Here is a 25641-nt window from a genome sequence, read left to right as displayed (position 1 = left end):
ACATTTACAATAGCACTGAAAGGCAGCAGTGTCAAAAGGCACAGCACGCCAAACTTCATTCGAAATTTGCCAATTTAAAGGCACCTGGGTTATGGACAAATATCGTCATATCTACAACAACATTTGAATCTCATCGATCGCTTTCACCGTGCAATTGAAATGTTCGAACAAAATACTAAAGAACGTTAATGACTCGTTCGCCTCTTAACTGCTAACATAACGTTAGCTGGACACCTTATATTCAACGTTGATAGCAAATGCTAGACGTTAGCTAGCTAGCTAGCTAGTGAATTGTAAAAACAAATGTGGGATTTCTAATTAATGTAGTAATGCTGAGTGGATAGTTTATGTGCCGAATTGACCAGAAGACCTTTAACGTTTCTAAATGACGTTTGGACATCTGCCAGATAATGTTCTTTTGCCGATAAACAAGATATTTGCATCCTGCAAAGTATTACGACTGGAGTTTGGCGTAACGTGAAAGGGTCGTTTCAGGTCGTACATCAACCTGCTCCAGCCCCTGCATCCCTCTACATCCTCCTCATTTCATCAGTCGCTTTACTTACTTAATAGATCTAACGTTAGTTCAACTCAGAATAAACTGGTAACTTCATTTGCTATGCTGCAAAACGCTAAGAAGCTAGTTAGCTAGCAGTAGGCGTGACACTAAAGTGGCGTTAGTATGGCTTATCAAACGCTAGCTAAATTAGCATTACCTTGACTCCACGAAGAATCCTGACTCTGTCCTCATCATCGACACCGAAAGACACTTTTCTGGTCGTACTCTCTCCCGAGCCCATGGCTTCTGGTGTTAAGTGGCAGCTTTGCTAACGTTAATGGCCTGGTGTTGAATAATGTTACTAACATGAATTAATGTTAGTGTACTGCCCAATGACAAAATGTGTGACAGATGGGATCTGGGTTGCCAAATACGTCTTAATCCATCCCCCTTTTACAGATGTGTATAAAAGCCGGAGCGTGGTTTCCTAGTAATGTATTAAAAAGAAGGAACCAGTAAATTGAATTATTCCTAACACAATTCTGCAAATACATGCCTTCAACAGGTGCATTTAGGTGCAATACAAAACGGTTGAATCACTGTTAGTTACCTATCCACAGCCCAACCTGGCAACTCCAATGTCATACTAACCATAGCACCTGTGTAAATGACCTGCCAAGAGCCATTATACCATACATACACAAATACCCACATACATACATACATACATACATACACATACAAATATGGATAAACAGACATTAGCACAATAGTTTATTTATAGCATAAACACAATCATGTCTCATATTCAGCCCAAATGCTAGCATTCAAGTTCAAGCACATCAATGTTTACTGTATATAAGGAAAATAAAAGTAAAACTTCTTATCCAATCGGCACTTTTTTAATGTATTTCCATACAGGCGTTTGAAAGAAAGCAGTGAATACAAAAGTAAGAAAAAATTTTTTTAGTTGGAGGCAAATTTACATGGTTGAACACCCAAATAAAACATCTAAAATATATATATATAAAAACAATAAAAATAGAAGTTGTGTTTACATCCCACTGTGCAGTGTGATCCAGGACTCTGGTGTGTTTGAATGTATACTGAACGCTGGGTAAACCCGCTCCTTAAACATAGCCCTGAAGGTGTGGAGGTGCTCCCTGTGTCCTTTGATGTTGTGGAACATCAATGTTCCAGCCTCATAGTCCAGCACTATCTCAATCCTCAGCAGATGATTGGTCATTTCCCCCAGAGCCACATTGCACGAGGACTGGCACCCTGTCAGCTTGTTGTTTTTCCATTGCAGCCGCCAGGAAACAGAGTTGTGTCCTAAACGACTGTGGTCACCACGGCGAGGGATGCTCTTGTAACACACACCCAGCGACCACATGCTGTTGGAGCCCACTTCTACCACCCATATGTGCACGCCACTCAAAAACCCCTGTTTGCAAAGAACCTGGGAGGCGCTTGTAAAACGCTCTGGGTGCTCTGCATAGGACTGCTTGGTAGGGCTGTACTGGACTGTGTGCAGATCATTGGAGACTATCAGGCTGGGGTGGGCAGTGCAGAGGTTGAAGGTGAGGTCCAGGGGGCTCAGGAGGATGTGGAGGGAATTCAGGAGGCGGGTCATTTCTGAGCGGAAGTCTTGGGTTTTGAGGCTTGCCTGGAGACGCCTGGTGTTCAGTGGAACCTTTGAGAGGATCACGGAGGGAACTGTGTCTGTGACGACTTCCCTCAGCTTATGTTCAATCAGCATGAACCTGGAGAGCAGAAGAATTTCCTCAGTTGATTTCCATTGTTGTAGTGCTACCATGACTTAGCGTCATATCTTTACTTACAGTATGTAAGCTGCATGAATGCACAGACATACAACGGCCTGGAAAACATTTTCCTAGTGTGTGTGTGTGTGTGTGTGTGTGTGTGTGTGTGTGTGGACTTACCCGTTTGTTTTATATTTTAGAAGTGCTAATAGTGCACATGTTCATTCAGCACATTATTATATACACTACTGTATATATCACCTCAGTTTGTAAAGCTGATAATAGCTTCTTAATAGTTTCTTTTTCCTAGTATGTTTTTTGTTGTATTCGTTTATTTTAATTTTAAAAGCAATATAGATTTCTGTTGTACCTGTGTATGAAGATGCATGTGTCTGTCTCACTGAGGGCCTGTGTGGCACATCGCTGCGCCTCCATTAACTGCTGCTGTCGCTCTTTGAGTGCACTCTGTCCGAGGAGCCTGCGTTTTCTGCACTGGTTTCTCTCCTCCTCCAGTATGACACATAGACGTTCTTTGTACCTGAACACAACACAACAACGGTACATCAGAATGAACGTAAACTGTGAGCTCCTATCAGCAAAAATCGTCATAATGATTCTCCACCTGTTATTGCTAGCATTGCTTGACAGTATGTTGTGTGGTTCGCTTCATAGGACTTTTATTTCAGTTTTTTTGTTCTTTCACATCAATCAAATCTAACTTTACAATACAGATGAATGATATTAACTATCATTTAGTCCAGTTTTAGAGCTGTTAATGAATAGTCCATGACATTTAAACACTATTACTTTGGTTGAAAAGTCAAAAAATGCTGATAAGCTGGATTCATCACATAAAATATTTGGTCTGCTGAGTTCTGGCATGCAATTTTATCTGCAAAAGTCACTGCCTGATCTTGCTCTTTAAAGGCCCTGACACACCAACCCGATAATCGTCAGTCGGACAGTCTGTGACTCGAGTCTGTTCGGTAGGTTCCGTGCCATCGTCCATCGGAGGGGCCGTCAGCCTTCATTTTGGCCGACCTGACTTGCTGGGTTGGAGGGCGGGCAGTCGGACTCAATGACCAATCTGATTGGTGGAGTGCTAGCCCTTGACTAGCGAATCAGTGCACTGTATGTTAATGTGACGAACAGCCTCTCAAAATCTGACGAAAATCTTTCTAACTGACCTTTGTCAATCTGAAATGAAGACAGATTCAGCAACTGCATGGCCTGTTTCTCGCTTAAAATTTTTTCAGAAACACGTTTCGGTGAACTATCTTTGTAAAATATGTATCGTGTCGTATTCTGAATGAGCCGCCATTATGCTCGGTTGTAAAATCCGAGAGCAGCCAGACCCACGTGACGCGTTCGTCCAATCAGCTGCCGGTTTTCATTTTTCACTTCGGTGTGTTCCGAGGCACCTTTTTTGACCAACTCGGGGAGACTGATCAGTCTGAATACATTTCATCCTGACGGTCGGCTGTCGGGTTGGTGTGTCAGGGCCTTAAGACTGAAAGAGAAACTGCCTCTCGTAATCTAATGCACTATAATATATACTATAAATCCTACCGTGACTGACTTTACTGTGACATAACCTGTGAATTATTTACATCACATGACATCATCTTTGTCCAACTAAGCCCTGCCCACCTCAAACCAGGGAGATGAGGACAGAGAAACAGCACAGGCAAACCTCTCATGTTAAAAAAACAAACCAAACAGAACATTGTGTTTCCATGCCTTGACATCGCTTATAGTAAGACATTTGCATCATTTAATACATCTGCGTTAGGACAGCACATTCTACTTTTTAAGGCAGGATCAATACCAGCACAGGTGCAGCATATTACCTGTCCACCAGTGCAGCCATTCCGTCCATGACAGTGACAGCCTTGTTGACCACTCTGTCCCCTGTAACTTCAGAGGCTGCTTGCTCCTCTGCTGTCCTCTGTAGGAGACTCTCTGTCTTCAGCAGCCTACTAGAAACCCCCTGCAAACACAGATTTAAGTAACCCACATAAGAGATTTGTTTGTTTTACACCAAGTAATCTCTAACAGATATCTACATATGAATGCAGAATCTGTAGGCAAGATTTTGGCATCGGAAGCATTCTGGTTTCCTTTTGTAGTCCGTTTGCAACCTTTTTGTAGTCTGCTATATGGTTTGGTTGCATGCAGGTAAACACACTTTGTGAAGAGTAAAAGAGCCAAAACACATTGGCCAGAATGCAATCTCAGAACCCATCAACTAGTGTGGGTTTAAAGTGTTAACTGAGTGTAATAGGCTAATTGTGAAGCAATCCGGTGGTAGATGTTGTCTCTCAACTCCAACTCCAACTCCAACTCCAACTCCATTCTCGCGTCTCAGGTTGCTAATCAGACTGTAAACAATGACCAGCACACGGAAGAGGAAGGCCTGGCCAAGTCCAAGTGAGTTTTTGGTGCGATAACTTTGCACTTCTACTCAGCACAGATGTAAATAAAGGTGCATTAAGTGATTCTGCACAAAGATTGTTAATATTTGAACTCAACTGCCAAACAAAAACTCATGCACTCCTTTCTGTTTGTTTTCCATTTACACAGCCAGGGCTGTGTATTAAAGGACAAATCTGGCGCAAAATGAACCTAGCGGTTAATAACAAATGAGTAACGAGTCGACCGCTCTCTGGGATATATTTTCATGCTAATCGAATGTGATCAGTTTTAGCGCAAACAGCTAATTAGCTTGTAACGCAGGGGTACAGTACAAAGAAATCGCTATTTCTATACCACTAACAAGACTCAAAATAGCACCACATTTCCACGGTAGCATAATGAGGGTCCCTACATGTAAACCGAAGCATTGAGAACTTTGTAAGTGTACAGACAGTTCGACTGGTCGTGACTGTTTTCCCAAGATGGCGCATGGCAATGAACTGTCTGTACACATACAAAGCTCTCAATGCTTTGGTTTACATGTAGTGACCCTCATTATGCTACCGTGGAATCATCATCACCATCATCCATCAGTTCCGAAACAAAATGACTTTGTGCCCGATAGCCACTTGACTCAAACCTTTTCATTGTTGTTTAGCAATTGGCATAAATAAGCCTCTTCATCATTGCTCGACATTCAGCACTCCCTAAAGTGCTCTGTTTGATTCAAGCAAAAGTCATTTTCAAAAACTTTATTCTTGTCACTAAATTGTGTGCTTGCCTGAAGATAAGTTTCACATTTTTGCGTTCAGACCTGCTGCACTGACTAATAGAATCTCTAGGATACCAATATAATTCAGTGTCTCTAATTTCCCAATAACAAAGTTCTTTCCAGGAAATTATTCAGAAATTTGACCGTAAAATAAAACACCTGTGTTTTACTTTATCACCAATTCCCAATATTGCAGAGGTTTGCAAAACTGATGCGAAAATATCACCGTAGGAAAAATGTCTCTGGAATAAAAGTCTGGTAAATGTGAATGAAACCACAAAAGGACCTTGACGCAGCTCTCCAGCGCTCGCCTCATCTCCTCCTCGGCTAGATTGAAGGTGAGAACACCGTGGCCCTGGTGACGGCCTTCTGTGTAGCACGTGCTGCACATCAACGTCATGTCGTTGGAACAGAAATACTCAAGGGCCAGCCGGTGAGTGGCGCAGCTCTTCAACCCCAGCTCCTTCAGGGGCTCCACCATAGTGTGTGCCCTGAACGCCTCCTTATCATGGTGTCTCTGAAAGTGCCTGGGACACAGAGACACTTCACATTTCAGGCAGGTCTTCACAGCCAGCGACTGCTCATCTATACAGTGGTCGCAGAAAACCTCCGTCTTCTCAGGCTCCGTCTCAGGCTTCCTGATGTACAGCTGTGGTGCGGTGGCTCGGTAACCTTCGATGATGCTGGAGAGTTTGAAGTTTTTCTGCAGGGACTCCACACCCTGATACTCCATGCGGCACTCTGGGCAACGTGGAAGGGTTTTGTCCCTCTTGTCGATGGTCTTCCAGATACAGGCTTGACAGTAGTTGTGTCCACAGGGGAGAACCACCGGATCAGAGAACAGCTGGAGGCAGATGGGGCAGCTCAGCTCGAAACCTAGCTGATCCTCTGGCTTGGAGAAAAACATGATGGCAGGCGATGAGGTCGGTCGCTTCTTTTTTTACTTGCCGATTATTTCTCTTCTCATGTCACTCTTGGTGTCAAAACCTGCCAACCTTCTTACAGCGTTTCCACCTTTTTTTTGTCCTAAAACTATATCTGTCGTTCCTTCTTCACTCCGTGTCTTCTTTCCACCCCGGTGAGGCGACAAGTAAGTCTACAACGACAACAGGTAATATAGGCAGTACATACAGAGCAAACAAGGAAGTCTTCAGCCCTTAACAATGTATCACAATAGTAGGAGGAGTATCCCCAAATGTGTGCAGGACAGCATGACTTTCCATGTGTGGTTTGTGCTAACAGAAATTTCCACCAGCATAGGGGATGATGTTGCTGTTGACAATATGCTACACCGGTCAGCAGTCATGTCCGCTTAGAGCTCGTTTTGGAAATTAGAAAGTAAGTGAAGTGACATATTTACGGGAAAAGCTCAGAGCACAAATCTAGCCCGAGGCATCTTATTCCAAGTTCAGTAATGTTCTTGTTTTACCTTAAGTTTACATCAGTAGACTTGAAAATTCCACATTATCCCAACCCATAAGGTGTATAAAACTCTTTATGGGACATAAGAAATGCATGACTGGTTGTTGGATAAATTAACAGCAAACCTTTGTTTGTGTTTCTGCATGTGTTTGGATGACCCCAAAAGAGAGGAGCATTGTATCATACACACAAATCTCACGCGCTGATGTCTCCTGTTGATTGTAAACATCACATTACAGCAGAGGATGCATTTAAGAGACTTATTTCACTGGAGGTATCAAGGTTACCTTCCAACAAAAAGTCAAGTGAAAGTAATCAAAATGTGAAGAGTTTGTTTGTTAAACTGCAGGTATCCTAGTTAAGATTATTTTGGGGGCTTTTCCACCTTTAATAGACTGAACAGCTAGGTGAGAAAGGGGAGAGAGAGGGGGAAGACATACAGGAAACCACCACAGGTCAGACCTGAACCCTGGACCTCTGCGTCGAGGCACAAGCCTCTCTGCACGTGTGCGCCTGCTCTACCCACTGAACCAACCCGGCCACCTAAGTCCTTATTTGACACAAACAATACAAGAATTTAGTACCTGAAATAGATAGACAATGTTTTCTCATTGGCAGGTCATACATTTGAAAATAATTGTGATTATATGACATGATTCTCTCAGGTTGTTAAATCACAATAACTGTCAAACATGTGCATACAGTATTTATGATAAAGCACATGTCTCATTGATGATATACAGTACATCCCACCTTTCCGGTATTATATACTGTCAGTCTACACAAAGTTGTGATATGTCATTGTTGTCACAACCTTTCTTCGGACAAATTTGACACACAAGGACGTCAGGAAGGAAGGACATCTGGTGGGCACAGAACTTGGGAAAGGACAGGAAGCCAGCGTTTCTAACAAAAACATTTAAATAATGAAATGCTTGATGTACATTCCTGACCTCTGAAACAGCAGTTGACAAAACAAACTCAACTCAAGGTCCGCTTACGTGCTTGTTCTGAAGCTTATGACAACAAAATATTGTTTTTCTCAAATTAGAAACTGTCCATTAACTGACGTCTGTTCAGACAAGAATGAGGGATAAAATGACTAATAACGAACCTTTACAAACAAATCAATGCATCACTAAATAAAAAAGTATTGAATTAAGAATGAATTTATAGCAATTTACTGAAACAATAGCTTAACCCTTGTGTTGTCTTCCCGTAAACCTTGAAAAAAACGTTTTTGACGATTGTTTTTACTTTTTCCAACGTTTTAAATTGTTAAATTTTCTTCTACACATTTTCAGCGCTGATTTCTACGTCCCATATTTTCTGATATAAAACAAAAATTGAAAACGGGTCATTGTGACCCGATGTCAACACAAGGGTTAAATAAACAAAAATGGAGCCCTAAATCATTTGTGAAACTAAAAAAACTATTTCAAAATGGAATTTTAGAAAGTAAACAAAAAGATAATTTAGATATAAGCAAAAGATGCTCATAGTAATGTGAACTACGTTAAATTATGCAATATATAACAGAAGTCCATAGATGGCAATGCTCCAAAAAGTAGTTGTACACATGCATTGTAAATGAAAAAGCATCTCATAACATAGAGCTGTGTGTCAGCTGTGTGTCATATTAACCATATAATGACAAAAGATGAAATGCGTCCACTTGGTGTCATCTCTGGCTCCACCTTGTGTACTTAAAGTGTAAGTTCAACCACACAAATAAAACAAATATGAGATATGAGAGAGAGAGAGATGGCAGCAATTCAAACTAACAGGAATGTTGTATTGTGTATGTCATCATAGCCATTGTTTTACCTTGAGTCATATTGTCAATTGTTATTGTTTTTCTTTGTCTTTGTCTTTGCCTTGTAAAGTGCCTTTGACTACCTTTTAAAGCACTTTATAAAATAAATGTATTATATATAACGCACACACACACACACACACACACACACACACGAGTGCTGATACCCGACTCGAGCCCGACGGGACCCAACGGGCTGGGCCGGGTCGGACAGATATTTAGAAATGATGTTCGGGTTCGGGTTGGGCTCAATCACATCGGCTTGATAAGGCATTGAACATTTTAAATTTAAAACAGCTTATTATGTAGGTATCCAATGGGCTTGTTTCACTTGTTGATGCAAAGGTTCGTTTTTGTGATTAAAATAAATTTAAAATATAACCCTATAACATCTGTCTTCCTGTCTGCGGAAATTTGTTTATGTAGCTGTGAAAACGAAACACGTGCATATTAGGCTAACGTGTCATTAGTAGCGTATGAGAAAAAAATGAGATTTTAACTGTGTCAGGCTCGGTCGGGCTCGGACATAAATATCTTAACGCCTGTCGGGCTCGGGTCGGGTTCGGTTACTGCTCTGTCGGACGTGGGCCAGGCTCGGAAAATGCTGCCTGATCAGTTCACACACACACACACACACACACACACACACACACACACACACACACACACGCAGCCTTGTCACGGTTTGCTACTTAAGTATTATCAGCAAAATGTAGTTTAAGTACTTAAGTAAAAGTATTCATTGTGCAGTCAGTATTTATATATGTTTGGATCAGTACTGCTGCATTAAAGTACCCATATTATGCTCATTTTCAGGTTCATAATTGTATTTTGAGGTTGTACCAGAATAGGTTTACAATTTACAATTTACAATTTTCAAAAAACACCATCTTTTTGCTGTACTGAACATTGCTGCAGCTCCTCTTTTCACCCTGTGTGTTCAGGTCTCTGTTTTAGCTACAGAGTGAGACATCTCACTTCTATCACATCTTTGTTGGGAGGCGCACATGCGCAGTAGCTAGTTAAGGATCACATCAGCTAGCTGTTTGTTTCTACAACTTCAGTAGTACAAGGCAGGATTAGCCGGGAGACTTCTTCTAAACAAGGGCGCACTTCCAACTTAGCGTGGAATACCTGCAGAACAGGGACATGTAAGTAGTTCTTTTGTAGATTATGGTGAACTAATGTTAGTTGTAGCAGTGTTTTGCCATTGAGAACGAGCTAGCATGCTAGCACTAGCATGCTACGGTTAGCCACCTCGTCTTGGCTACTGACGTAGAAAGCCGTGCAGATTCTGACCAGCTCACCCGGAGACTGAAAGCAGGACACATTCAGAAACCCGTATCTCACTCAAAACAACATGGATATATATTTTTTTCCAAGTTTGTATGCGTGTGGAAGCACCAGAGACACAAAATAACACCCCAAATCCCAGAAAAAGGGATTTTTTTCATAATATGGGCACTTTAATGTGTATGTTGCAATTTACTGCTGCACATGTCTCCACCAGTATTATCTTATTTTGTACAATTAGACTTCTGTACAGAAGTCCTAAAAGCAAGCAAGAATAATTTTTTCAGGCTCAATTTTTCTATTTTTTTCTATCTGTGAGGAGGTACATTTTTTTGCTGTTGTTGCAGTACTCAGTTCGTCCACAAGGGGCTGAAGTGCACCACTACCCCATGTTCTGTTCTAAATAGGACTGAAAGCATTCATGTTTTCTTCCAGGTAAGTTTTAATTTCTCCATGCACTCTGAACACGAGGTAACAGCAAAGAGTGTGCTGAGTAATGTATCTTTCTAGCCAAAAGAAATACATAACAGTAATGATCCATAACTTGGTGACACACAATATATTTACCTTGTGTTTAGTGTGCATGAAGAAATTAAAACTCACCTCCCTCAAATAAAACATGAATGTTTTCAGTCGTGTTTGGAACAGAATATTGGGTAGTTGTGCACTTCAGCCTCTTGTGGTCGAATTGAGTATTACAACACTTAACAAAATTTGTCTGTAAAAAAAATTCACCCTTTTCACAGATGAAAAAAAGAAAACGTAGAAAGAATAAGCCTGAAAATTGTCCCTGCTTATAATAAGAACTGGATACAGCTATGGAGGCAGAGCCCTGTTCATTTATTTGCTCGGTAGAGCATGAAGTAAAAAAAGTTCAATTACCGAATATAAAATTACCCAGATGATCGGCACTGCTTCAGCTCTATGGGGCCCATAGAGCAGGTCCACTAGAGACTCCCGCTGGCCGAGTCAGCTACCTCTCGTTTTAGGGCTTCGCCAACTTGAATTTGTATTAAAGGATTTAATCATCTCTCTTCTAGACTTTCCAAATGTTATGGGACCAAATGGATTAAATTCTGATAGTGAAACCAATCATTATGCGGGGGTTGTGACGCTGAAAAAAAAAACATTTATCCACTGAATTACAGAGTTGTTGTTTTTTTATGTGGGAAAACCATGATAAACTTTATTTTTTTTACATACTTTAAAGTCTGGAGTGGAACTTTAAAGGTCCAATATGTAATATTTGTACTGTAATAAATCCAAAAATGACACCAATGCCTCATCAGATATTAAGGAAACATGTTAAACTGAAATACTATCTTTTCTGACAACAATGTTAATGTCAGTATTTTTCTTTTTGAAATTTACATTCCGTGACGGAATTTATGTTTATGTTTTGATCTGTGTGTTGTTGTCAACGGCCCAGTTTGACAGGCAGGCCGGGTTGCCAGATATACCTGTAAAAACGTAAACCCAACGCGCTACAGCTGTAACGTTAGTACAGCCATGAAAGCAGCAAACAAACAAACAGGATCAACGGAGATAGATTCTACATGACATAAAAAAAAGAAAACGGCATGTTTCTAACAGTTGCGTGACGTAACAAACCCCTGGTAAATATTGGAGATGTATTTGAAAGATGGAGACAGCTTAGAGCCCAAAAGGACGCGGAGTTGGCTTATTTCCTCATGAACAGGTAAGCATTAGCTTCAGGCTAATTTATCACAGCTACTAGGGATGGGCATTTTTTGTCATTTCAACATTTGTGTACTCACATTGAATTATATAGCTAGAGTACCCGAGTTGGTTACTCGCAAAAACAATTGAGACTCAGCCAGTAAAGTGATCCCGACTGGTCCTGGCTAACGCCGCCATGCTAACCCTGCTAACTGTTAACGTTACCGGGAGGACCAGGCAAGCAGCCCATGGCTGTTTACAGCGTGTAGCCTCTTCAGCGGCTGCCGCCGACAACGGTGAGTTATTTTAAGCCACGAGAGGGGGGCTGTAAATCAGAAAGAGAGGACTGTGAGTTTGCAGTGTATTTAGCGATTGTTGCCGTAATTCTAAGCCAATGAAGTGTGTTCCGTCGGCAAGGTAGTGGTATTTTTAGCGTTTCATATTGTAATTCTAAGCCAAGGAAGTGTGCCTGACTGGCGTGTGGAGAGGACAGTGAGGTTGTTGTGTTTTTAGCGGTTCATACTGTAATTTTAAGCCGAAAAAGTGTGTCTGTCAGTTGGTTACAGAGCTCCGCGTGAGCACAGGCTTTTATGACATGTCAATATAGCCAGCATCTAACGTTAGCTACTCCGCTGTGCTGTGGAGTAACGTCTGGCTATGTGAGAAAAGCGTCTAGCAACATTGTTGTGAATGCTGCGGTCTCAGCCTGGCAACCCCCTTGAACTTCGAGTCTGGGCAGGAGGGGGCGGGGGAGACGACTCTCCAGTATTTTGAATTAGTAGTGCAGTAACTATTTTAACCGCTAGCTGCCAGTATTACATACAATATTACATATTGCACCTTTAAGTCATAAACTTTTTTTTTCATTTTTTATGTGGGAAAACCATGTTAAACTAGTATTTCGTATGTTGTTTGGTGCTGAGCTGGCAGCTGGTTTATCAAAGCTTTTTGCTGAAGCTAAAACGCTCCATGGAGATGAGGGGAATTGCAGAATTGGGCGATAATGATGATGAACAATTTAGAACCATTGCCGACAGTGTTTAGACCACAGATTATTTCGGTATAAGCTATGTAATAGTAAGTGAGAGAAATTCTTGCTCAGAAAAAAGTAAAACAGGATTGGACATTGAAGGAAAATTTCCTCTTTGGAGAAACAAATACTGTATACTACCACTTACTCTACTAACACAAACTGTCTAATCCAAATCAAGCCCTCCAACAAACACTAACATGGTGAAATGTGGATAGATTGTTGAGCAACCAAAATTGTTCAAATGCAGGACAATTATAGCTGTTTTATGGAAAATAAATGTCTTATAAATATCATAAAATTACACAACCCAATTTAGGGTTGAACCAGGTTTTGTAGCCTACCTAACATCCTTTAACCAACATGTTTATACGTGGATCCTCTTTTTTGTGGGTTTGTGTAAATGCATGCCACATTGTAAACCCATGAATTTTCAAGCATGTGTGTGTGCCATGTGTGTGTATATATAAACTCCACATGTGATAACATTCTCTCATTTCTCTTGGTGGAAATATTTATGCTAAGTCCTCATTTGAGCATGCAGTTCAAACAGACAGGGTCCGGTGTTCTTTCCCCTTTTTCCAAACGCAGTCAGCCTCCGGGGGGCCCTTCCCAGACAAGACGAAGCATTGTGAGCGTGGCCCGGCCCTCCCCTCTTCTCTGCCCCAATATATGTGTTTATATCAAGACCTGATATCCATTTTCCATCACTCACTCCTTTAGCTCGGAGGTATTTATTTTTGGCAAGCAAGGAACAGTTTCAAGAGAGCTGTGATATGTAAATAGTTGTGATCCATCACAGGTGTCCCATCGCCCACAGCGAGGATGCACGGTCTGATGATGGTTAGAGCGAAGAAGATGAAAGGGAATCAATGAGTTTGGCAGCAGTCTGTGCTCAGAGTATTTATGGACACAAATTTCCACAACTACTGAAACATTGCATGAGAGCAGGATTGTTACTTCACTCTGGCTTTCTGGTGTAAATATTTCTAGTCATTTAACACCAGACTGATTGTGTTAATATTAATTTCATGATTGTGTGACTGCATGTTGTGTCATGTAAAGTTTTGAGAAATCGTTACTCAAATACGCCCTTCAAACCTTCGAAGTTATGTTTATATTCAGCGTTTCTTATCAAAACGCATGTATCCTTGAGGCCTACCAAAATAAATGCGTGTAAAATGCGTTCACCTCGTCATAAAACACCTGCTAAGCCACATTTAAAAAAAATACTTCAAACCCTGCATCCTTTACATCCATTTTTACATCTGCTAGCAGCTGTACTCCTGGCTTTTGCTAGTGCATTTCTTTGTCTCTTGGCACGACTCCAGGCACCAGTTGCAGTTAAGACCAGTACCTTGGTCACTCAGGAGGACTGTATTTCTAATACCTAGCCAGTGGTGGAGGAAGTACTGAATATCAGTACTTAAGTGAAAGTAAAAATAACCAGAGACATATTTACTTTAGTAAAAGTAGAAGTACCACAATGACAACCCTACTTAAGTAAAAGTAAAAAGTACCTGATTTTAAATGTACTTTAAGTATTAAGTAGTACTAGTTAGTATTAGTAGTACTGGCATAACGATTTATTCTCTTAATGTCTAAGAGAATAAATTGTTATAATATAGACATTAAGAGAATAAATCGTTATTTCCAAATGATAATATATCTCTAAACCTAGACTAAGTTGGTATATTTTTCATATATATATATATATATATATATATATATATATATATATATATATATATATATATAGTACAGGTCAAAAGTTTGGAAACACCTTCTCATTCAATGCATTTCCTTTATTTTCATGACCATTTACATTTACATTCTCACTGAAGGCATCAAAACTATGAATGAACACATATGGAATTATGTACTTAACAAAAAAGTGTGAAATAACTGAAAACATGTCTTATATTCTAGTTTCTTTAAAGTAGCCACCCTTTAATCTGATTACTGCTTTGCACACTCTTTGCATTCTCTTGATGAGCTTCAAGAGAAATGGTTCACCTGGAATGGTTTTCCAACAGTCTTGAAGGAGTTCCCAGAGATGCTTAGCACTTGTTGGCGCTTTTGCGTTCACTCTGCGGTCCAGCTCACCCCAAACCATCTCGATTGGGTTCAGGTCCGGTGACTGTGGAGGCCAGGTCATCTGGCGCAGCACTCCATCACTCTCCTTCTTGGTCAAATAGCCATTACACAGCCTGGAGGTGTGTTTGGGGTCATTGTCCTGTTGAAAAATAAATGATGGTCCAACTAAACGCAAACCGGATGGGATGGCATGTCGCTGCAGGATGCTGTGGTAGCCATGCTGGTTCAGTATGCCTTCAATTTTGAATAAATCCGCAACAGTGTCACCAGCAAAGCACCCCCACACCATCACACCTCCTCCTCCATGCTTCACAGTGGGAACCAGGCATGTAGAATCCATCCATTCACCTTTTCTGCGTCACACAAAGACACGGCGGTTGGAACCAAAGATCTCAAATTTGGACTCATCAGACCAAAGCACAGATTTCCACTGGTCTAATGTCCATTCCTTGTGTTTCTTGGCCCAAACAAATCTCTTCTGCTTGTTGCCTCTCCTTAGCAGTGGTTTCCTAGTAGCTACTTGACCATGAAGGCCTGATTCGCGCAGTCTCCTCTTAACAGTTGTTCTAGAGATGTTTCTGCTGATAGAACTCTGTGTGGCATCCATCTGGTCTCTAATCTGAGCTGCTGTTAACTTGCGATTTCTGAGGCTGGTGACTCTGATGAACTTATCCTCAGCAGCAGAGGTGACTCTTGGTCTTCCTTTCCTGGGGCGGTCCTCATGTGAGCCAGTTTTGTTGTATCGCTTGATGGTTTTTGCGACTGCACTTGGGGACACATTCAAAGTTTTCGCAATTTTCCGGACTGACTGACCTTCATTTGTTAAAGTAATGATGGCCACTCGTTTCTCTTTACTTAGCTGATTGGTTCTTGCCATAATATGAATTCTAACAGTTGTCCAATAGTTGGCTGTGTATCAACCTGACTTCTGCACAACACAACTGATGGTCCCAACCCCATTTATAAGGGAAAAATTCCACTAATTAACCTTGACAAGGCATACCTGTGAAGTGAAAACCATTTCAGGTGACTACCTCATGAAGCTCATTGAGAGAACACCAAGTGTTTGGAGCGCATTCAAAAAAGCAAAGGGTGGCTACTTTGAGGAATCTAAAATATAAGACATGTTTTCAGTTATTTCACACTTTTTTGTTAAGTACATAATTCCATATGTGTTCATTCATAGTTTTGATGCCTTCAGTGAGAATCTACAATATAAATAGTCATGAAAATAAAGAAAACGCATTGAATGATAAGGTGTGTCCAAACTTTTGGCCTGTACTATATATATATATATATATATATCTGAAAAATAAACTAAAAACTAAACTCTGGTCAGTCCTCCATGTAATGAACCACCCTCTCTTTATGGAGTTGCTTTTCGAGACGAAAATTCAGGGAATGACAACCAGGCTGTAAACCATCCGTAAAGCCTCAGAGCAGCTGAGCTCTCATCTCCGCCTGTAGCAGCAGCGGGCGGCGCCAGCGGGTTTGGCAGCTCCACTACCCCACGGAGAGCTACGGGGATCACCGTCACTTGCCATCCTTGACCTGCTCACCCACTCCCACTTCAGGCTTCGGGCCGGCTCGTGCCGTACGTGATGGTCAGGAAGACGTTTTGGCAGGGGGTAAAACTGATCTGAAAATGTAACGGAACCTGGTAGAAATGTGGTGGAGTAGAAAGTATAGATAATTGCTGCAAAATGTAACAAAGTAAAAGTCAAAAGTATGCACTATTGATTCTACTTAAGTAAAGTACAGATACGTGAAAAATGTACTTAAGTACAGTAATTTGTACTTCGTTACATTCCACCACTATACCTAGCACAGGATGACAATAACCCTGTGTAGAACTAACCCCATTAAATCTCAATACTTCATACATCATGCCAACCCAAGGTCTATGCCAACCTTAGAGAGGTAGAGAGATGGTCGCATCCTCAAAGGTTGGCTTTGAATTTAAATATATTGAAATCAAATGTTTTCAACACTGTGCCAAGCTATACGCTATGTTCACTGCCCTGACCTGTCATTGGTTAGGGCAACAGATGTTATATACATCCTGCAGTGTTAACCACTGAGCCAGGGTGCCAAAACTAACATGACGGAAAATTCCTAGGAGCAGCTGATATCTGCATGACCAAAGGATGTGATAAAGAGCATACTGTTCATACTGTAGGATTGTCAACACATCAGCGAATCACAATCACACATGGTGAGCTCTAGGTGGAGCCAAGGCAGTTGGATATAACTGGATACCTTAACTGCTATCATTCAGTTAGTTATTGTTTTTTACAATATCTAAGCATTGATACTTTTGATTTAGTGACATTTTGGCTATTTCGTTACTTCTTTACTCTCCATGCAGACTTGCACATCTACTACTTTCAAGTCCCACAAAATTAAAATGTATCGACGAATGCAGATATCTTTATTTAATCAAATGCTGACCACTCTTCTGGTCATGCCCCTCTCTTTAAAGAAGACCTATTATGCTTTTCCTTATTTTTTTTAAAGCTACAGTGCGTATCTTCTGTCTCCTACATGAGGAATTCTAAGTAATGACAACAAACTGTTGGTGCATCCACATGGCATACTTCCATGATCGCGAACCCTCCCCACGCCTCCTCGCCCCTCCTCCACGCAGTTGCTAGAAGCCAAGGAGGACACAGAGGATTATAAAAACACGATGGACTCTTCAGAAGGGGTAATTATCTTCACTCGATTTTCTGCGCGCGAAAGTCGCCTGATGACACCAGTTTCTGAACATAGCCATATTGAGAAATACAGAGAGTTTTGTGGAGCTGATAGTCTTAATTAGCTTTAATTTGGCAATGGCTTGAATGTAACAGACGTTCGTTAATATAAAAAAGTTATGCACTAAAGCTTTAAATATATATAATGTTAAAATGTCGGATGTTAAACGTGGCCAAAGTTCCAAAGAATGCTGTAAATATATGTAAAAGTAATCCCTGTAAGCAAAAAGTTCAGATTTCAGACTGTTCTGAACACTCCATTTCCTATTGGTTTTTCTACTCCCAGCTCGAACTGATGCCAATCAGTGCCAGATGTCTTTATATGGTCATCTGCTCCAGGCACGTTACTGCGGTGTTTAAATCACATACACTGCTACATGTAGCTACATGCTAACAGATGCTGTTAATGTCTCCCCAATTTCAAATCACTTTCCTTCTGGAACATGTCATCAGTAGTGTAGTTTTTGATTTAGACGCCTTTGTGCCTGTTCACCATAAAAAGTGCTGCTATATCCTCCGTTACAGTCAATCCACTGCTACATGTAACCGTAACGTTAGCTGCATGCTAACGTCAGAGAAATCTGTAATCTTGGCTGCTAATGTTCTTATTTTCTCCCCAATTCGGATCACATTCCTGCTGGGACATGGCTGGTCTGTTTGTGTAGTTTTTAGTTTAGAAGATTTTTATTGTTTCTTTTAGCGTGTGGCTTGATAGCTCGAAGTTTGTTGTTGTTTCTCGTATCGAAAGGATTTGGAGAACGGCAACACACAGAGAGAGGAAGGTGAGGAGCAAAGCTCGCCGGATGTCAGGCTTTATCCTGGAAATGTACTTCCGTTGATTCAGACTCCAGGAGCCTCAAATGGGGCTCGTGGGGGACATGTGGCTTTACATCTTACACATACTAGTGCAAATATTGTTGTAGCAACAAAAACCTCCACAGTCATGGTGAGCATTGGTGTGTGAGCAAGAGAAATGGTATCATCTGTGGTCAGACAATGGAGGTTTCTCTTCTTGTTGTGGACTTGAGCCATCCTTGAGTTGACTCAGAGGAGAGAGTTTTCAGTTCTGTGCCTGTATAAAACCATTTCCACTCAAGTTTATTCGTCATTGTTAAGAATTATGTCTCTCAAATGCAAAACGCAAACAATAGACCCTTCTTTTGTGTGGGTTGTGGCTGTGTGGGCCAGGCTGGGACTCACCCAGAAGTTTGAGAAAGTAAAGTCCATGTACGTTGGACCTGGACTGAGGCTTGGACTAAATGTAGGTAGAAGAAACGTGAAACAAATTGTCCCACAGGCCTCCCTCTGATCCACAGAACTCCTTATTTCCTGAATGCTGTGATTAGACCTCAGTGCTGCAGTGCTGACTGAATGCCAGGTCCGGGTTTATGGTGAGAAACAACAGCCAAGTTACTGGCAGTGAAATTAAACACACTGTCTCTGTTGTTTTAACAAACAAAAAGAACCCTCTGTTAATAAGAGGTGTAATATTTTTAGCTAATTTTCCAATCATTTATTAAATAGATGTTTATGTTGTACAGTCGAAGAACACAGAAAAAATAGTTTTGTTTTGGTTATAATGATGATGTCCAATTGGAGGCCATAGCTATATTATGGTAAAAGGATGTACTATTGTATTTCTGTATTTAACTGTGTTTACCTTTTTAAAAGTATTGTATACAGTGATTTTGAATCCTCTTTCTAACCATTACTCCATCTGCCTGGAACATGTTGTGGTAAAGTATCATCACATTCACATTCACTATTCATAAAGCAGACAGAAGTAGCGTTTGACTTTCAAACCAAAAATTTGTGGAGCTTCCTTTGCCGTTTTTTTCTTCTTTTCTCTGAACTATATTGAAAGCAACCGATGATGGTGCTGAGTTGTGGAGAGTGGAGGCAGGGGGGACAGAGAGCCAGGCAGCGAGAGGGGGGGATGGTAGCGACTTGCTTTGGAGGAAATCTGGAACCTATAAACTTGGGCAACTTCTATGACAAGAAACAAACGTCACAACGGTTCAATTTGATTGGCTGCACGACGCACCTTTGTCTCCGCCTCGTCCTTTTGATCAAACCAATCGCTTAAGTTGCATTCTTCCTGTTGTCTTAAGCTCAGCTGTCCAAAAAAAGTCCTCCGGACCAATCAGTGACTCAGATGGGTGGGCAGCTGAAGGTTTCATGGTTCCCTCCCTTTAAAAAGTCAGATTCAGGTTGCTGTTGCCTCACATGCAGCTACAGGAGCGGGACATGAGACCAGTCCGGTTTGCCGATGTGTACACTCACAGACACTGGGAAGAGATCACTGGCAGGTTTCCACATGTGTGGATGAAGAAGCACTGTGGCAATCTAAAGCTGACGGCTGACTACACACCAGTTTTGGCTTGGCATGTTCGGATGTGACAAAGTGTAAAGCTGGTAACTGTTGGAGAAGAACAACACAGCAGAAGGCCGGAGAAACACACAACGTAACAGAGGGAGCTCCTGAAGACGGACAGAACAGAGGAAAACTGTGTGAAAGCAGGAAAGTGGAGAGAGATATATTAAAGGAAAGAGAGAGGCACTAGAGATATTCAGAGAGAGAGAAGACAGAAGAAAAACGTGGCCAAGCATGAGAGAGGAGGAGCAGTCTAATGATGACCACCCTGAGGACGAGGGGGTTTCCAGCGAGGAGAACACGGGAAGGCCACCTTCTAACGCCTGTCCTGTTGTTGTAGCAACACCGGGGGTCACCAGGCGCAAACGGCAGACGGGCTCACAAACGGAGGATCACGTTACAACAGTTACTCCCACTACAGCAGCACATGACGGCCAGGTGAAGCCAGCGGAGGACATCCAGATTTACACGCTGACTGAAGCCAAAAGACTCAAGAAGAGTCCTCAACATCGGCCGCCTTCCTCAGGCCCATCCCTTTCTCCTGGCCCCGGCGCTAGTCCTGGAGATCTCTCGGCCCTTGAGGATCCACACGGCCAGCGGGTGATCGCCAACATTCGGGAGCGCCAGCGGACACAATCTCTGAACGACGCCTTTGCCTCGTTGCGTAAAATAATCCCAACGCTCCCGTCTGACAAACTGAGCAAGATCCAGACCCTTAAATTGGCATCGCGCTACATTGACTTTCTGTACCAGGTTCTGCAGAATGACGAGATGGACACTAAGCTGGCTGGATGTAACTACCTGGCCCACGAGAGACTGAGCTACGCCTTCTCTGTGTGGAGGATGGAGGGGGCCTGGTCGACCATGTCTGCTGGTCACTAGCCCTGCCTAAAAGCTAGGCTTGTCTTTTGACTGTTGCCCTAATGACAGGGAAATGTTCTCATTTGACACAGAGGGCTGAGGTCTGAATTGGGTCTACCAGCGGACTTTTTAACAGGTCATATCATCTGTTTGCCTCAATGATAATTAAAAAAGACTGACACTTTAGCACGAGCATTTGGACCAAGCTGCTTTTTAAGCCGCTATCCCTTTGTCAAGTTTTCATTGATGTCAAGTTACGTATCAGATGCATTCTTCTAATTCTATTGTTTTGCTTGCCAAAAGCAGCTATTGCTGCTTAAGTGTGCCAGTGCTGGCATTCCAAGAAAAGTATCACAAAAGGGACATTGTGCTCAGTGTACGATTCCTGGCTTTTTAAAGGAATTTCTTCATGATGTTTGTACTAGTAAGATCACAATGGAGGACAGGTGACAGATAAAGACATCCAGACATCATTTCAATCATTCAACAACCTGATGGTTGATGGTCGACCTGTCCTAAATGTTGTTTCCACATGACAGCACGGCTTATTCTGCTAGAGACGTCTGAGCCCTCGGCTTTCTCGGGTTCTGAAGCTTGACCTCTGGTTTCATCCTTATCATCACCCTTGGTTTTATCACCACAACCGCCATCTCTATCATCATAACCTTTACTATCGTCATCATAGGTATGGAAACATTTGAACTTTGTTTTCTGTGCTGCTGCAGTGTATAAAGTTTTGTGTAATGTACAAAGTGCAACAACTAGAGATTGCGGAAGAGGCATTCGAGGAAACAGAACTGGAAAAACTAAATTTGATTGTTTCAAGAGAGATTGGTCCTTTGAATTTTCCGTACCCTTTCAACTCCTACTTTTCCAAAACTCTGACGTATCATGAATCTCTGACCACCTCTGAACCCAAGTGACGGTGGAAAACGTAGCTGTCCATCCTGACTTCAGTTTCTCCTCTTTATACCCAAACCGAGCCCCTTTGTTTCTTCTAGTGCCAAAAAAAAAAAAAAACTTCTCCTCTTGAAATTCTTTCCTCTCATTCTGGCCCAAATGTGCCTGCGTTGCACGAAACCGTGATGCAGCTACAGCGAGCTGACGAGGAGGCGTAATGAAAACAAACGGTCTCAAAACGCCATGAATCATGTGTGTCACCATCAAAGGGGAGGCTGATGTGGCTCCCTGCTGGGCTCCCATAAACCACTGGAAGTGATGGAGGAGGTGAGAGCAGATTTATACACACACACACACACACACACACACACACACACACACACACACACACACACTAACCAATGTGCACACATGCATAGTTGAGCCATGCGCACGCACACATGCACAAAACCACATACACCTCCCCCACAGCTTGGGATTGAAAAAGAACCATTTTCTTTAAAAGTCAACATCCATAATTGCCAAATTATATACATGCAGTAAAGCAACAAAAAGTCTGTTTTGTATTATTACCGATTGATTTTTGTCTTGCGTGAAATAGAACTAATACCATGCAAATATCCATCACCTGCTTTAGCTTTTTCTATAAACAACCAGACTCCAAGAGAGATGGGGGTTGACATATTGTTTGTATTCGATGCTTATCCATGACAAACTTCTTCCTTCATTGACAATATGCATGAAGCCCAGCAACCTATCATTAGAATGTCCCAGGGAGGTAGCGAATGTTTCCAGCCCCTCTGTAGACTTCTTACTGAGCCCCACAGTCAGCACAGTGTTGTCTCAGAGGACTAACCTACACTGACATGTTAGAAGACACTTGACATTTAAAAAGAATTCTACTTTGTAGCCAAAAGAGAAAAGCTGCCCCTGTGCTTTTTGCACTTGAAATGAGAGTGGCTGGCCTTAAGAATCGAGGAAATGATTTCTTTTTGAGTGCAGATTCATTTCACACAGCATTTGTCTAATTACTGAGACACAGTACTTACTTTTTGTTTTTAAAGTGACAAATGGAAAATTTGGCAACAACAATGACCCAAAGTGTTTACTAACCCGCCATAGATGTCAATACTGAGCCTCAGTTTCATGTCCATGCATCACCTTTCATTATTGCATATTATTATTAAATGATGTTGTATTCTGAACTGGTATATTGATTCTAGCTTGTTATGAAAAAAAGGTGACATTCATTTCTGTTATTTGTCCAATGGTGAAATTTATTTGAAAGGTTTTATTTGTTTTTTTTATGTTAAAGTGTTAGCGTTATCTTCTTCTCGTAGCACCTTGGAAATATGAAATTAGATCTGTTTGATGGTCAGTCAGTGCCCCATGATGCCCTTGTTATTTGGGAACAATTATTTGGAATAATAATGTATTCATATGTCCAACATCTAATGATGAATATGTCAGACGTGGGATCTCGACAAACTGATCAGTTTGTTGTTTTTGTCTTTCCAGCTGCTGAATAAAGTGACTGTGATCTTCCCTGTTCATCTCTGCTCCATGCCACCATTACTGCTACACTAATCATGTGGACTTTGATGCGAATGGAACTTTTTTTTTAGTTACCTCACTTTTGGAGAAAATTAATGTTTAAGAATATTAAAAGACATATTGATCAGGATGCAGACTGACATGGGGAAAGAGGACATTTCTGCGCCAAGTAAACCAACAAAGAGCTCTGATTTATTGAAAATACAGAAAAATACAGAAATTGACGATAAAAGTCAAGTTGGACCAGTATTTTATGTTTAGTTGTTTGGTTTTTCTGACTATTTTCCCAGAGGTATTATTCTAAGGAAACTTAGGCAGAGCAAGGTTTTGTTTTTGAGGAGCGTTTACTTGAAGTATATAGAGTATAGTGTGTTAATTTACAAATAAGGAGTGAGACTGATACAGTATGACTGATTATACTGTACATATCACAAGCAGAAAAATCCCTGGAGAATTAGATGTAGTGATGCATACAACACATTAATCATTATTTGTCTGAAAAATAAAACTTCAAACTATTCATGAGATTCTTGTTGTTTTGGTAAAAATGGATGATGAACGGTGCAAAGATTTATGCTGGCACCACACCCTCTTTGTCTCCCGTCTCTCTTGTTAAACTGCCTCTCTTGTTTTCCCTCCCTTCCTCCTTCCCCCAGTCTTTTTTTTTTTTTTTTTTTTTTAATGAGGTCTGTGCGCCTTTGCCTGGTCAGTCAGGAACAGTTAATTCCTCCAAAAAAGAACACGTTACTGTGCAATTAAGGGCTCTGGGAATATTTATAGCGTGTTTGGGACCAAATTCTAAGTTTGTAGCATGATCTTTTTTCATTTATTCTACAGTGGCCTGCATGTTTACTTTTGTGTATGCTGATACTGCAGCAAGAGTTAGATCATTAAAGCTTTCACACAGTGGTAACCACCGGAAACATAGTTACAGTATGGCTCAACTACACTGATCAGTTTATTGCTATAAACTGCTGGCGATATTTCACCATGTCAAATGATAAAAAAAGAAATGCACTTTGCGATTAATCAACTGATAGTCACACAACTATTATTATGACTTATTATATTAGACCATATACATGGGGACAACAATCTTTTCAAGCTGCTTGTCCGTTGATATTTTCTTTAATCAACAATGTGAGATTGTTAGAGACAAATTAGTAGAGTCTCAAAGATGCTTTTTTTTTTGCTGATAAATATGGCTTAAATAGCTATAGTCCTCGCCACAGCGGCCGCGGGTTCAATTCCAACCTTCAGCTGCAGGTCATTCCCCTTTTAGCTCCCCTTTCATGCCTAAAATTTCCTATCAATAAAGGCCTAAAATATATATATATATATCATTAATATTACATTCAGTGCTTAGCTGTAACTTTACATTGTTCTTCCTCTGAAACACTACAGCGTTGAAACATGGTTTGCCATGTAATGTGTAGTATTTTCAGAAACACTGGTGCAGCTAGTTGAAGGCTCTGCTCACACACAGGGGTGTTTTCACTTGTTCTGATTAAACCGCTGCTCCGGTTGAATTTGGGTGCAGTTGTGACGGAAATTACGTGACACCAAGATGTAGAGATTAAAAAAATAAAAGGTGTACTTGTTCTGAATTAACATGCGCAACAAAGCTACCAGCAGAGTTAGAGAGATGTCAATCAAACACACGTGTGTACAGTCCTGAGGAGAGGTTCAATCAAGCACAAGAAGTGGAAACACCTGTGTGGGTGTCCAGGGCTTTTAAAAAACAATGGACCTTTTTCATAGCAGACATTTTGACTTGTCTATTGTAGGAAAAGCACAGATGAAATTGATCACCTTAACAATGGCTCAATTCCATCAAGTGTCCCAGTAAGCTATTTCAGTGAGTCAGCATGTACAATACCAGGGCCTCTCCTAAGTGGAATGCAGCCATTATTAATGTTTTGAATACACCTGTGCTTTTCCTACTATGACATATAAACATGTCTGCCGTGAAAAAAATCTTAAACTCTAAAAGTCACCAGTAACCATGCCACGTTTTGAATCAGGTTTATTACCACTGCGGTTTTATAGGGAAGGCTTAATAATGCTCTGCCCTTAACTGCTATGGTATAGATTATATGATATACTACGTACAAAATTGTTCCAGTGCAATCAAGTTTTTTTCCAGCCTCTTTGCCAGTAGAGCGGTTATCGGACGTCTGTTCATCGATAAAATATGATAAGGTTATAGTTCACAGACCTGAGAAGTTTCGCTATAGTTCTGTGGATGCAGGTTTTTAAGCAGCTGACTGCTCAGGAAGGATGACACCGATCACTTGGGACATTTCCCAGCTGGGATCAATGCCCCATTAAGGTCACATGGAATGGATGGGACATATGTTTATAACATCCAAACATTTACGTCATCTCAAGTTCGATTGACTGATTCAA

At 41.2% G+C, this 25641-nt stretch overlaps 3 protein-coding genes across 4 annotated transcripts in view; 1 reads left to right on the top strand and 2 right to left on the bottom strand.

Moving 5' to 3' along the window:
• chchd6a (coiled-coil-helix-coiled-coil-helix domain containing 6a) overlaps positions 1 to 932 on the bottom strand; it is an 89476-nt gene extending 88544 nt beyond the window's left edge. The window contains exon 1 of the mRNA XM_028583209.1: positions 717 to 932. Within this exon, the coding sequence (XP_028439010.1) occupies positions 717 to 800 (84 nt within the window). The 5' untranslated portion in view covers positions 801 to 932. The remainder of the gene's footprint in view (positions 1 to 716) is intronic.
• A 383-nt stretch (positions 933 to 1315) lies between these two features.
• LOC114558934 (E3 ubiquitin-protein ligase TRIM7) lies at positions 1316 to 25545 on the bottom strand. 2 transcript variants are annotated; one of them, XM_028583238.1, is made up of 4 exons: positions 25451 to 25545; positions 4113 to 4252; positions 2633 to 2800; positions 1316 to 2262 (listed from the first exon to the last, which is right to left on the bottom strand). In XM_028583238.1, exons 2-4 carry the CDS (start codon positions 4139 to 4141, stop codon positions 1554 to 1556), a joined length of 906 nt encoding a protein of 301 aa, XP_028439039.1. In that variant the 5' UTR covers positions 4142 to 4252; positions 25451 to 25545; the 3' UTR covers positions 1316 to 1553. The 2 variants fall into 2 exon arrangements, with proteins under 2 accessions (XP_028439039.1, XP_028439037.1); XM_028583236.1 differs by lacking the exons at positions 4113 to 4252; positions 25451 to 25545 and adding an exon at positions 3206 to 3270.
• LOC114558935 (twist-related protein 2-like) lies at positions 19764 to 21798 on the top strand. Its single transcript, XM_028583239.1, has one exon. It carries the CDS (start codon positions 20152 to 20154, stop codon positions 20797 to 20799), a length of 648 nt encoding a protein of 215 aa, XP_028439040.1. The 5' UTR covers positions 19764 to 20151; the 3' UTR covers positions 20800 to 21798.
• Positions 25546 to 25641: the final 96 nt, after the last annotated feature.

This window comes from Perca flavescens, chromosome 7 (genome assembly GCF_004354835.1).
Source record: "Perca flavescens isolate YP-PL-M2 chromosome 7, PFLA_1.0, whole genome shotgun sequence".
Taxonomy (NCBI): Eukaryota; Metazoa; Chordata; class Actinopteri; order Perciformes; family Percidae; genus Perca; species Perca flavescens.
This window is presented reverse-complemented; position numbering and strand designations above follow the sequence as displayed.